This window comes from Heptranchias perlo, chromosome 15 (assembly GCF_035084215.1).
Source record: "Heptranchias perlo isolate sHepPer1 chromosome 15, sHepPer1.hap1, whole genome shotgun sequence".
Lineage (NCBI taxonomy): Eukaryota > Metazoa > Chordata > Chondrichthyes > Hexanchiformes > Hexanchidae > Heptranchias > Heptranchias perlo.
The window spans coordinates 43,190,206-43,204,118 of NC_090339.1; the positions used below are offsets into that span (position 1 = coordinate 43,190,206).

Genomic DNA, 13,913 nt, shown 5'->3' on the forward strand with positions numbered 1-13,913 from the left:
GCGGACGCATGCGCCGTCCGTCAGTTACCCCGGCTGGACATTTTGGTTTTGTTGAGTGGGGGTAAGAGGAGATTGATTGTATTTAGATATGGCGTCATTTCCTCTCTCTCAGGATGTTCCAGGGCCCTTCAGATCATATGAATTATTCTTGAAGTGCAGCACACAATTGGATCCACAAATAGCAATCAGCTGAATGACCTATTTTGGTTGATGTTGATTGAATTTTGGCTCGGACTCTGGGAGCAGTCCGACTGAATTCTTACCGGTGATTGTCAGCGGACTTTTGGTTGGGTCATTGAGATTTTTCGTTGCATTCATGTGACGCAGCCAGAAGTTGCGGGGGTGGAAAACTGGCCAAGCTGTTTTTTTGAGTCGAGCCTGAGAGTCAGTGAATTACGTCCAACTGAACCACGAGAACAGACAGCTGGGGCCTCAGTTTATCATATCTGAGGAATGGCACCTCTGACAATGCAGCACTCACTCAAGAACTGTATTGGGTTCTGACGAAAACAGTGACTTCAAATTTCAATTTTCCAAAATTTAAGCAAAAGAAAATTGTGCCAGAGAACTGGAAGGTGGCATGTGATTTCCCTCTTCAAAAAAAGGGATAAACCAAGAATTTGTAGGGCAGTTAAACTTCAGTTGTTCTTGAACTACTAGAATCGATAATAATACTGCATAAAGTTACTTAGCACTTGAAGAAATCTTAGTTAATCAGGACAAATCAGCGAAATGAGAGGGTACAGGAAATGCAGTGGATGTGATTTATATGCATTTTTAAAAGCCATTTGATTAAGTTCCACATAGACTTATGGCAAAGATAATGTCACATGGAATCAAGGAGAATATGGCGATATGGATAGAGGAGATTGTTGGAAGGCAAAAAGCAAAGGATCGGGATAAAAAGAGGTTTCCTAGATTGGATGTGTTGTTCCGTGGAGATCTGTGTTGGGATTGCTCTTATTTACTGTGTACATAAATGATTTGGACACAGGAATGAGGGAACAATATTGAAATTTGCTGATGACACCAAATTGGGTAAGGTGGTTTTTCAAGTTATGACAAGGATAGTGAAATACTCCGAGAATGTAAACAGACTGGCAAGATGGGCAAATAAGTGCCATTTACAATCCAGTGTAGAAAACATTTTGGAAATAAGAACAGGGAAAAAGAAATGTTCTTTAAATAAGACTTTGAAGGAATAGAGGAGCAGCAGGACCTTGGTGTCCAGATATACAGGTTCTTAAAGGTAGCACCATAAGTAGATAAGATTATAATAAAGGCAATCTTTGGTATTGCATCGAGAGGCACAAAATACAAAAGCAAACAAGTATGGTTGAACTTGTACAAGACCTTAGTTAGGCAGCAGTTGGAACATTGTGTAGTTTTGGATACCCCATAACAGGAAGGGAATAAAAGCAATGGAAAAGGTGCAGTGTACATTAACTGGGATGTTACAAGAGATTTAAAGTTACTGTTGTGAGAGAGAATCGAGATGTTTCACTGGATCTGAGAAGGTTAAGAGGTGACCTGATAAGAGGCTTTCAAAATTATGAGGAATATGTTGAGGTAAATAGTGTTTGAGACCTTATGGAGACAGTAACTAGAGGGTACGCATTTAAGATAATCACAAAGATTTAATGAGGAAGTTAGAAAAAAATTCTGTCGAGAGTGGTTAGAATGTGCAAGTCTCCACGACAAACAGATGCTGAAATAGAGTCCAAAAATTCATTTAAAAGGCATTAGATAATTTCTTGTAAGAGAGGTAAATAAAAGGTATTGGGAGCAACGAGCGTTAGATTAGACGAGGTGGCTCATGTGGAGAAAAATATTAGCACACACTTGATAGGCCTGATCTGTGTTGTAATATTCTATGATTCATTCCAAATTATTTATAAAGGTGAATAATTAAATTAACCATTTAAGAACTGCTGCAGCACTTTTGAGCAAAATGAAAAAATGAAGTTTGAATATTTAACTATTCTTGTATTTATGCAGGATGATAAGTCAGTGACACTGCAGTGTGTTAACACTTTTGGTCAGCTGGGTATTACACACATGCAGACCTATCACTGTGTTTCAGAATCTCCAATTTAAAACTGATGAGAAATCTACCTTCACTTGTTGGGTTTCTGTTCAGCTACTATGAAGTGCGTACTCTCCATCCACAATCCACTTTTACTTAGGCCAGAAAGCTGACGTACGGATTGAGGCTCAGGGACCACCAAGTGTACCCAAGATATTCTGTTGAAGTTTAACCAAATAAAACTATATACTATACTATAGCAGGTTACTGGTAAGCTTACCACATCTAGCTAGGACCATCCCACCCATTAGGGCTTTAGCTTAGAGTTATCTGGAGCTAAGTCAGAAGAAATCCATCTGCATGTAACAGCTTTATCCTCCAGGTTCCATGAGTGAGGCAGGCTGGCTAGTCAGCCATCAACCCTGAGTCAGCCATTGAAAATCATTTAAACTGCAGGGGGGGTGGGTGCAGAGATAACTAGATCCCAGACGGGATTAATCATAGGGCAATGCTCATCAACAGGTTGGCATGGACACAGTAACCATTAAAGCATACATGTACAGGAGCCCAGGAATAAATGAGCACGGGAAGGGCAGGAAGCATGAAACAAGTCAAACCTACATTAAGATGCTTATGTAAAAACGCATTAGAAATAAGATTACCGAACTGGAGGCTGTTGTGGCAGAAATGGAACGATAATGTGATGGGAATCTCAGAAACGTGCCAAACACAGAAGATGGAAATAAATTTAATATTCAGTGGTATAGAGTGTTCAGAAAGGACAGAAAAAAGGAGGTTGTGCAACCATGGATGTCAGGGACAAGTGGGAAGTAAATGAAGTTGATCCTGAAAGAGTAAACTACAGGAAGAACTACTTTGGCGAGAAATCTCCAATGTGAAAAAAATCCAAACTAACCACCAGGTCAGCACAAGAGCAGTTTTATCTGCAAATAGATAAGAAAACGAGAGAAAAGAAAAATTATTTTAATGGGTGATTTCAATCAATCAATGCAAAATGAATTGGGAAAACCCAAGTGGTTTGGAGTCAGAGTTCATAAATGTAATCTATGACAGCTTTGTGATTCAATACGTAAGACAAGCCATCAGAGGCAGTGCTCATATTGACCTGCTATTCATAAATGCTGCAATGTTCAGGAAATGGAAATTGTGGCACCCCTAAGGGTCAGTGACCACAGAATGATAACGTTTAACGTGAGTTGGGACCCAATTAAAGCTAAATCAGGTTTAGGACTTTAAAAGGGTAAGAGCTGGGGAAATACAGAAACTCCTGCTCCCGGATCACTCGTGCATTCTTTACCCTCCACTGAGACCACCTCCCTACATCCTAACTTGTTCCTTTCCTAACTCATATGACTGCCACCGAGCTCATCCCCCGCCCCTTTGGTCTGACACTTATTATTCTTAATCATGGAATCATACAGCACAGGAGGCCATTCATCCATCATGTTCCATGAACAACAATGATGATGTTAGTATAATTAGCCAAACAGCTGATCTATGTCAATTACGGTTTGTTTACTTAAAAATATATATTTTTTAAAAGCCAGTATTTCCCACTGTTTTTTCTGACCTTGATAACCTCACCACTCCCCGATGACAGGAGCTGGGTGAAGAACAGAAACTTCCCTGAGCAATTAGCCTGATTCGCCGCAGAATGTGCCTATTTAAAGGACTTCCCCACAGAGACTACCCTTGAAATAGTATTAAAGGGGCAGTTAAATACAGCTCGATTTCAACATCTCTGCGTTACAGGCTCCTCAACACGACCTCTCGGCAAAGCCACGAGGAATCAAAAGATGCTGTCGTCCTGCTGGCCTGTTAGAGCCAGTTCATGTGCGTCCACACTCAAATAAGCTCTTCTTCAAACAATTCGTTTCCCCCAAATCCCAGCATGCATCGGGTAACATTGACCCGTGACCTCCCAGCTCACCGGGCGAAACATCCGGGGTATTAGTGCAGAATGGTGTGCAGCTAAGATGGCGGTGATGGTGTTCCCTGGCGACTGGTTGAAGAATTGGGAGAAAGGGGGCAAAACCGATTTGTAAGTGGGGTGGGTGGGGAAAACTCAGCGCGCCGGATATTTCTATCTTAGCGCGGACAGAGTACGGGCCGTTAAGCAAATCGCATAAGCGCCTTGTGAGCTTTGTGGATTTTTACATAATGTAGAAACGTGGTTGCGTTCAGTTCGGCAGCGGCCTAATTTTTAACCCAGAAAGGGCTTCGCAGCAAAGTTGACCTTTTCTCATTCGTTTGCACGGAAGATATCATTTTAAGAAATGAAAATAATTGGGTTCGAGTATATCAGCGACATCGTAAAATTGTACTGAAGTAGGAAGGCTTGTGTGGGCCGAGGCGTAAGTGAGAGGGGAAATTTCGTGCAAAGCAGATAGAAATTTAGGGGGAAAAAAAATCAAAATCCTAGAATATTGTGGCCCTTATACAGTAGTTGTTAGGGAAGCTTGATTATAAATTGCTATTTTTGCTTTAAAAGTAACCGGTAAAATGTGATGTTTTAGATATTAAGTAAGCTAATTTCAAGACGTTTTCCTTTTTAAAAAAATGTTAACTATTTTGCTATTTCTTCATCAGTCACTGCGTAAGTAATGGAGTCTAATTTTAGGCTGAAAGTGACATGACTGCCTCCTAACCTGTAGCTTATAACTTGAATTCGTAAAGGAAAAGTAGTCATTACTATAAACTATTCTGCAGCAGATTGCATGTGGTATAAAGTAATATTGTACCCTTATTATAAAAAGTTTTTTTTTGCTGACCTTTATTTGAAGGGTTATGACTTAATTTGGAAAACAAGGAGAGAGAAAAAAAAACAATGCATTGAGTTATCCTGTTTTATAGTGGTACCAAGGGTGCACTTGCACTAAAATTTAGTGTCATTGCAATGTGATTTTGGCTTCACTGACACTAAACTCATGTGCTGTAAATGGGGTAGTAGAACCAAAACTGACTCGCAAGTGAAGCGGAGTGAGACTTCTTCATCTGGCGAGTCGCAATCTACTTTGCTACAGTGTCAGGTTGGGCCCCAACTCAGGATTCAGACTGCGATGTAACTGCACTGTTGGAGCAAAGCGGCACTGCTTTGCACCAAAACCAAGGTGATAGTGCAAATGGCACACTTAATTTTCACATCTATATGTCCACTTTGCAGCTAAAAAGCTATGATGGGTCATGTTTATAGAATCTCTCTGATCTGAATATATTAAAATACAGTACTTTGTCAAATGATGACACCTGGCACAAGTATTCTGGAATTTAGAAGAAAAAATGCCACATGAGAGGGTCTAAGAACTAGTTAACAAAACTTGGTGTTGCAATTAAATCTAATTGAAAGAGTATAGCTATCAACATTGCATTAGTAGTATCCTTACAACCTTGAGTGAGTTGTTGTGTAAATATTATTGAGCACCAAGTTCTGAATGATATAAGATCGAATTGAATTTTATTTAGTGTTTTTTCTGCCCCATAATCAATCAAAATCCATGTCCAACTCCACAAGAAAACTTGCAATATGGTTGTAGTTTGGTGGAATTTAGGTTATAGTGGGATTCAGAGTTTGGTTAAGATTGTCAAATCTAGTAGTTGGGTAAAGATTTTAATGCCCTTTGTTGGACGAATTTATATGGTGAAGTGTATATTTTAGATGAAAAATGGCAACATCATTGACTTTTATGTATCTTCCCTTATCAGAATTCAGGGAGTCTGATCAACTCAATCAATTTTCATAGACTAGGATTTCAATTAAACCTGCACAAACAAATCTGTACTTGTTCTTGGAATTGTCCCAAAGGCTTGGGTATTTCTGTTCCTTACTGAGATTAGGCAATGAAAAGTCCTTTGACTTAGTCCTTCAACAGTATCTTAGTGTTGCATTCTGACTTAAAATGTCAGAACTGTCAGTTAGTTGTCTGAACAACTCTGCAGGTGCTTCATATCTGCATTTAATTACAAATTAGCAAGTTATATTTTGTCAACGGATTATCCTCCAGTCCTAACTTTGCTGCTGAGAGCAGAATAATTATTCTTTGCCTGTGCAGGGCTCAATTTCAGTTCAAGTACCAGCTTGCCTTATGGTACCAAAATCATATGAAGAAGTTTTCCTCTATTGGATTTCTGCAACTTCTCCTCCGTAGCACTTTTGAGTAACGTAAGGCAACAAAAATGGCATTACTTAAAGGGGGAAGCAAGTATAGTGGAGTAAGTACTTCTTACTTAAAGTACTCATTTTGTAAATGGGGGGGGGGGGGAAATACCAACATTTTGTTTTCTGTTGCAGCCCGCAGTGAAAACATACTATCCGCTGCATACTCTATGCCCTGAGCCTATAAAGTGTTTCCTGAGATCCTGCTGTTCCAGAGTGATTTTCAGGCTGCTCTGAAGTCTATGCTTTTTGCAATGAAGCAGCTTTGGGATATATGACCTGAAGGGTGGCCTGGTCTGTGCTGAGAAAGTCAATTTATATTTTAAATGTCAAACAAATACTGGTTACGATGTCTTTCTGAAATAAATGAGCAGTATGAGAAAGAAGTACTCTTCCCTGGATGTGTCATTTCTCCCGAAACCAGAACATTTGTGTTTCTAATAATTTTTCTGAATATCTTTTCCAAGATTGAATTGCTTTAGTGATGTGTTCTTCATGTGACAGAAATCAGCCAGGATGTGATGCTTAGCCTGCTAGAAACAGTCCTACAAAAAATGCTTGAAAAATACAACTTGAAACTTTCATGGCCTTAGATCGAATTTATTAAAATATACAGCCTTGGCCTGAAATTTATGTTGTGCTACTACTATTGAGATAGCAAATTTTCATATTCGTTCTTGAGAAGCTCCATATCTCAAGTTTATGTTTTCCTATAATTATCTACCAATGGCGGTTCTGTGGTCAAAATTCCATATATATGAGTGCTCTGCACAACGTTAACGCATAATGTTAGTTATTTCAGATATTTGAAACAGAAAATGAATGAAATACAGCAAAGATAACTACAGATTGAAGCTATGTATTTATTCTTGAATTGAAGCTTAGAATCCAGCAATCTGGCATGCTATGGTTTTTAAGTCCCATATATTGTAGCCAAATGTTACAATAGTATCACCATTAAACTGATAGAACAATTGTAAAAGTTTGGTTTTATGGTCAGTGATAGAAGATAGTCACTCAAGTCTTGTCCGTATCGTCCTCTAGGTCCTCAGTATTTTGTAGCTTATTATTGATCCTCACTTGTGTGATTGCTATCAATTTGCAACTTGCATGGAGAACAAGGCACTCTAGCTGTTCTTGCATACTTTGTACGACAGTAATGTCAAGGTAGTCCCCAGCTGCGGTGATGAATCTATTTAGTCAACTGCAAAACTTTCGCTATCGTTGATTGCTTTGGTATACCAGCCACAAGATGTCAGAGTTCTCAATGCATAGTTGCTGGATTTTGGTCTTCTAATTGGACAGAGGCAGTGCTTGTGTTGGCAGTCCGGGCATGAGGGCAAGTGGCGCAATCAACATTACCCTTGGAGAATCTGTACCTTGACTCTTGACGTCACATGTAATGGCTTGGGAGCAATATGTGAGACAGGTCAATGGCTGGTACTTTGTGTCTGAAGAAATAAATCCTGTTGCCTTCCCAGCTGCTGGTATATCTCTTGCTAGATCAGGTTTAAGTATCTTCAAAACATTAATCTTTCTGTGTGCTCACTATCACAACTACTGAATGCCTGCATACAAGCTGAGGGCTTGCAAATATATGGCCTAGCCGAGTTTACACCTTTTTCTGAATTTCACATTTTGAGTCCGAGATACATTTGCGAGAGAACCTTAGTGGTGAAAGCCATACACGATATGAAAACATTTGTTTCTTTGGACACAACTGCTACTGCTTCATTGACAGTCTGGAATGTATATGCCATTTGAAGAGGATGTGAATATCTGTTTCTCCACTTTTATAGTGCAGTTTTCATTTTTTTTTTTAAAAACTCGCTAAAAAGATATAGAGGCATTGGTGGGGAGGCAAAAAAGATTTACAAGGATGATACCAGAACTGAGGATATCCTTATCAGTAAAGGCTAAACAGGCTGTGGCTCTTTTCTCTAGAAAAGAGAAGGCTGAGGAGTGACCTGATAGAGGCCTTTAAGATAATAGGGTTTGATAGGGTAGACATAGAGAAAATGTTTCCACTTGTGGGAGAGTCCAAAACTAGAGGGCATAAATATGAAATAGTCGCCAATAAATCCAATAGGGAATTCAGGAGAAACTTCTTCACCCTAGGAATGTGCTACCACAAGGAGTAGTTGAGGCAAGTAGCATAGATGCGTTTAGGTGGAAGCTAGATAAGCACATGAGGGAGAAAGGAATAGAAGGGTATCCTGATAGTTAAATGAAGTAGGAAAGAAGGAAGATCGTGTGGAGCATAAACGCCGGCATAGACCAGTTGGGCTGAATGGCCTGTTTCTGTGCTGTAGTTTCGATGTAACTCTATATTCCCATAGAGATTTCCTCTCATGACCTCCTTTGGTGTTACAGCTTGCTCAGAACTTCATGTGTGATTTGAGGCTTGAGTTCTTCAGTTGTGTGCCTGCTTCTGAATGTCTTAAATATTTGTCTTCATGGATTATGCCTGTAGACATCAAGCACATCAATGCTTTCACTATTTTTCATTCAGAACAAAGTGTTGACAGGTTTACAAACATTTTCAACTTTGCAAGGCTCATGGAATGCAGACAGAAAGCTCTGGAAGTAACTGCAGGACAAATGTTCTTGCACAGGCTGATTTTTGCTTTCCTCAGAGATTCATTTGATGAGCTGAAGCCCATGACAGAGGATCCAGTGGCTGTGTCAGCATCTTTCATTTGCCAACTTATAGTTTGTACTATGATCATGTGCAGAAACAAACTCTGACCAATTGTTAAAAATGATCTGTTGCTGCCACCTCTGAATTTTTTTCTTCTTGAGGTTGGTGAGAGTTTTGACATGTCAGAAACATGTTACAATCAATGTTGCTTTCAACTTGCTGTTCTCTTGGGGTATGTTATGCTTTCTGTCCAGCATCATGTGCAAACATAAGATCTACAGCTATTGGTTAAGTTTGCTAATTGAAAAGCAGATTAGTTCTCGTTGATCTAAATACATTCTGTCAGTGCTTTGAAGGTGGCCATCTACAGGTCCAGGTTGGATGCGGCCCATGGGGGTGGTTGCTCTGGCTGCCTACCTCATTTCCACGGTCTTACCAGTGCCCGGGTGGCCGCTGAGAGGGAGCACACTGTCTCCGACCGTACTTTTGAGACCTTCCGTGACCGCTGGGCACTGCAGGGACTGGAGTGCGTGGTGGATAACAGTAAAATTATTATTTAAGTTTATAAGTTTCCTTCGGTTTTGTGATTAAGTTCTTTGTTAGTTGTGCCCCTTTAAAATGGGGGCACTGGGGCAACCCATTGTCTCCTTTCATCTTATTTTAGAGGAGAATACTCACAGTGCTTTGGCAGTTGCAGTGGCAAGGGTTACAGTCCTGTTCCAGTATCTAAAATTACTGCCCCTCAATTCTTGGTTACACTGCTTCCTGACATTTGTTTTTAGCGCAGGGCAAACAGGTCGGAGAACCTTCTTGTGGGTTTGGTTTTGGGATTCATCTTAGCATGGTCCGAATACAATCAGAATGTGAGAGATGCCCGTTTTGTAAAAAATTATCAAGATACCTTTTTCAGAGTTCATAATTTGCACAAAGGAGGGATTTTTTGTTCACATTACAAAATAATGCTTTCCTATCTGGTGCATTGCATCACCATTATGCTTATCATTGCAGTTGGATTCTACCCAATGCTTTCATTGTCTCTGGATCAGGTGCAGTAGCTTAATGGTTATGTTACTGGACTAGTAATCCAGAGGCCTGGACTAATAATCTGGAGACATGAGCTCATATCCCACCACGGCAGCTGGAGAATTTAAGTTCAGTTAATTAAATAAAATCTGAAATAAAAAGCTAGATTCAGTAATGGTGACCATGAAACTACCGGATTGTCATAAAAATCCATCTGGTTCACTAATGTCCTTAAGGGAGGAAACCTGCTGTCCTTAACTGGTCTGGCCAGTATGTGACTCCAGACCCACAGCAATGTGGTTGATTCTTGACTGCCCTCTGAAATGGCCGAGCAAGCTACTTGGTTGTAGAACCCCACTACAGAAAGACATAAGAATAAAACCGGGTGGACCACCCGGCATTGGCCCATTAGGCACTGGACACGGCAAAGGCAAACCAAGCCCAGCCGACCCTGCAAAGTCCTCCTCACTAACATCTGGGGACTTGTGTGCCAAAATTGGGAGAGCTATCCCACAGGCAATAGCCTGACACAGCCATAGTCACAGAATCATATCTTTCAGCCAACGTCCCAGATTCCTCCATCACCATCCCCGGGTATTTCGGCAGGACAGATTCACCAGCGGAGACAGCACAGTGGTATACAGTCAGGAGGGAGTGGCCCTGGGAGTCCTCAACATTGTCTCTGGACCCCCTGAAGTCTCATGGTAACAGGTCAAACATGGGGCAGGAAACCTCCTGCTGATTATCACCTACCGCACTCTCGCAGCTGATGAATCAGTACTCCTCCATGTTGAGCACCACTTGGAGGAAGCACTGAGGGTAGCAAGGACACAGAATGCACTCTGGGTGGGGGACTTCAATGTCCATCACCAAGAGTGGCTCGGTAGCACCACGACTGACCGAGCTGGCCGAGTCCTGAAGGACATAGCTGCCAGACTGGGCCTGCGGCAGGTGGTGAGAGAACCAGCACAAGGGAGGACAAAGCAGCCAGCTTGATTAGCACCCGATCCACCACCCTAAACATTCACTCCCTTCACCACTGGCACACTGTGGCTGCAGTGTGTACCATCCACAGGATACACTGCATCAACTCGCCAAGGCTTCTTCGACAGCACCTCCCAAACCAGCGATCTCTACCGCCTAGAAGGACAAAGACAAGGGCAGCAGGCACATGGGAACAACACCACCTGCACGTTCCCCTCCAAGTCTCACACCATCCTGACTTGGAAATATATCGCCGTTCTTCATCGTTGCTGGGTCAAAATCCTGGAACTTCCTTCCTAACACTGTGGGAGAACATTCAACACACGGACTGCAGCGGTTCAAGAAGGCGGCTCACCACCACCTTCTCAAGGGCAATTGGGGATGGGCAATAAATGCTGGCCCCGCCAGCGACGCCCACATCCCATGAACAAATTTTTTAAAAAACCTATTTGCCCTCGTCCTCACCAATCTACCTGTCACAGATGCATCTGTCCATGACAGTATTGGTAGGAGTGACCACCGCACAGTCCTTGTAGAAACAAAGTCCTGTCTTCACACTGAGGACACCATCCATTGTGTTGTGTGGCACTACCACTGCTAAATGGATAGATTCAGAACAGATCTAGCAGCTGAAAAGTGGGCATCCTTGAGGCGCTATGGGCCTTCCAGCACAATCTGTATCCTCATGGCCCGGCATATCCCTCACTCTACCATTACCATCAAGCCAGGGGATCAATCCTGGTTCGAAGAGGAGCAGCACCAGGCATACCTAAAAATGAGGTGCCAACCTGGTGAAACTACGACACAGGGTTACATGCATGCTAAACAGTGGAAGCAGCATGCTATAAACAGAGCCAAGTGATCCCACAACCAACAGATCAGATCAAAGCTCTGCAGTCCTGCCCTATCCAATTGTGAATGGTGGTGGACAATTAAACAACTAACGGAAGGAGGCGGCTCTGTGAATATCCCCATCCTCAATGATGGCAGAGCCCAGCACGTGAGTGCAAAAGACCAGGCTGAAGTGTTTGCAACCATCTTCAGCCAGAAGTGCCGAGTGGATGAACCATCTCGTCCTTCTCCCAAGATCCCCACCATCACAGAAGCCAGTCCTCAGCCAATTCGATTCACTCCATGTGATATCAAGAAATGGCTGAGTGCACCAGATGCAGCACAGGCTATGGACCCCGACAATATCCCGGCTGTCGTGCGGAAGACATGCTTCAAAACTAGCCATACCTCTAGCCAAGCTGTCCAGCACAGTTACAACACTGGCATCTACCCGACAAAGTGGAAAATTACCCAGGTACGTCCTGTCCACAAAAAGCAGGACAAATCCAATCCAGCCAGTTACCGCCCCAGCAGTCTACTCACAATCATCAGCAAAGTGATGGAAGGTGTCGACGACTACTATCAAGCAGCACTTATTCACCAATAATCTGCTCACCATGCTCCGTTAGGGTTCTCCCAGGACCACTTGGCTCCCGACCTCATTGCAGCCTTGGTCCAAACATGGACAAAAGAGCTGAATTCCAGAGGTGAGGTGAGAATAACTGTCCTTGACATCAAGGCAGTATTTTACCGAGTGTGGCACCAAGGAGCCCGAGTAAAATTGAAGCCAGTGCGAATCGGGCGGGGGGGGTGGGGGAGCTCTCCATTGGCTGGAGTCATACCTCGCACAAAGGAAGATGGTAGTGGTTGTTGGAGGCCAATCATCTCAGTCCCAGGACATTGCTGCAGGAGTTCCTCAGGGCAGTGCCCTTGGCCCAACCATCTTCATCAATGCCATTCCCTCCATCATAAGGTCAGAAGTGGGGATGTTTGCTGATGATTGCAGTGTTCAACTCCATTCACAACCCCTCAGATAATGAAGCAGTCCATGCCTGCATGGAGCAAGACCTGGACAACATCCAGGCTCGAGCTGATAAGTGGCAAGTAACATTCGTGCCAGGCAATGACCATCTCCAACGAGAGTGTCTAACCACCTCCCCATGACATTCAACGGCATTATCATTGCCGAATCTCCGACCCATCAACATCCGGGGGGGGGGGCGGGGTGTCACCATTGACCAGAAACTTAACTGGACCAGTATTGTGGCTGCAAGAGCAGATCAGAGGCTGGGTATTCTGTGGCGAGTGACTCACCTCTTCACTCCCCAAAGCCTTTCCACCATCGACAAGGCACAAGTCAGGAGTGTGATGGAATACTCTCCACTTGCCTGGATGAGTGCAGCTCCAACAACGCTCAAGAAGCTCGACACCATCCAGGACAAAGCAGCTCGCTTGATTGGCACCCCATCCACCACCCTAAACATTCGCTCCCTATACTACCGGCGCACCATGGCTGCAGTGTGTACAATCCATAGGATGCACTGCAGCAACTCGCCAAGGCTTCTTCGACAGCACCTCCTAAACCCGTGACCTCTACCACCTAGAAGGACTAGGGCAGCAGGTGCATAGCAACACCACCACCTGCATGTTCCCCTCCAAGTCATACACCATCCTGCCTTGGGAAATATATCGCCATTCCTTTGTCGCTGGGTCAAGATCTTAGAACTCCCTACCCAACAGTACTTTGGGCGTGCCTTCACCACATGGACTGCAGCGGTTCAAGAAGGTGGCTCACCACCACTTTCTCAAGGGTTATTAGGGGTGGCAATAAATGCTAACATTGCCAGCGAAGCCCACATCCCATGAATGAATTTAAAAAAAATCTATGCCACCTTTTAAGGCTCTTGAACCTAGGTATTTTCTCAGGTTCAGTTTCACTGGACACTCTCTCGTAAGTGGATCTTACATCCAATATGACCTGAAGCGTACGGTAGCATGGTGTTTATGTTACTACACTAATAAACCAGAGAATGTGAATTCAAATCCCACCATGGCTGTTTGAGAATTTGAATTTAAAAAAAAACACAAAATCTGGAAATGAAATGCTGGTACCAGTAAAAGTGACCATGAATTGTTGTATAAGTCCAACTGATTCACTAATGTCCTTTAGGGAAGGAAACCTGCTGTCCTTTATTGCTTGTATGTGACTCCAGTTAACTTATCTGCCACGCAAG

At 42.8% G+C, this 13,913-nt stretch overlaps 1 protein-coding gene across 2 annotated transcripts in view; it reads left to right on the top strand.

The window, feature by feature from the left end:
- Positions 1-3,994: 3,994 nt before the first annotated feature.
- The window catches only part of thoc2 (THO complex 2), a 131,532-nt gene continuing 121,613 nt past the window's right edge, over positions 3,995-13,913 (top strand). The window contains exon 1 of one of the 2 annotated variants that reach the window (XM_067997134.1): positions 3,995-4,088. In XM_067997134.1, coding sequence (XP_067853235.1) covers positions 4,024-4,088 — 65 coding nt within the window. In that variant the 5' untranslated portion in view covers positions 3,995-4,023. The remainder of the gene's footprint in view (positions 4,089-13,913) is intronic. The other variant, XM_067997136.1, reaches the window with a different exon arrangement.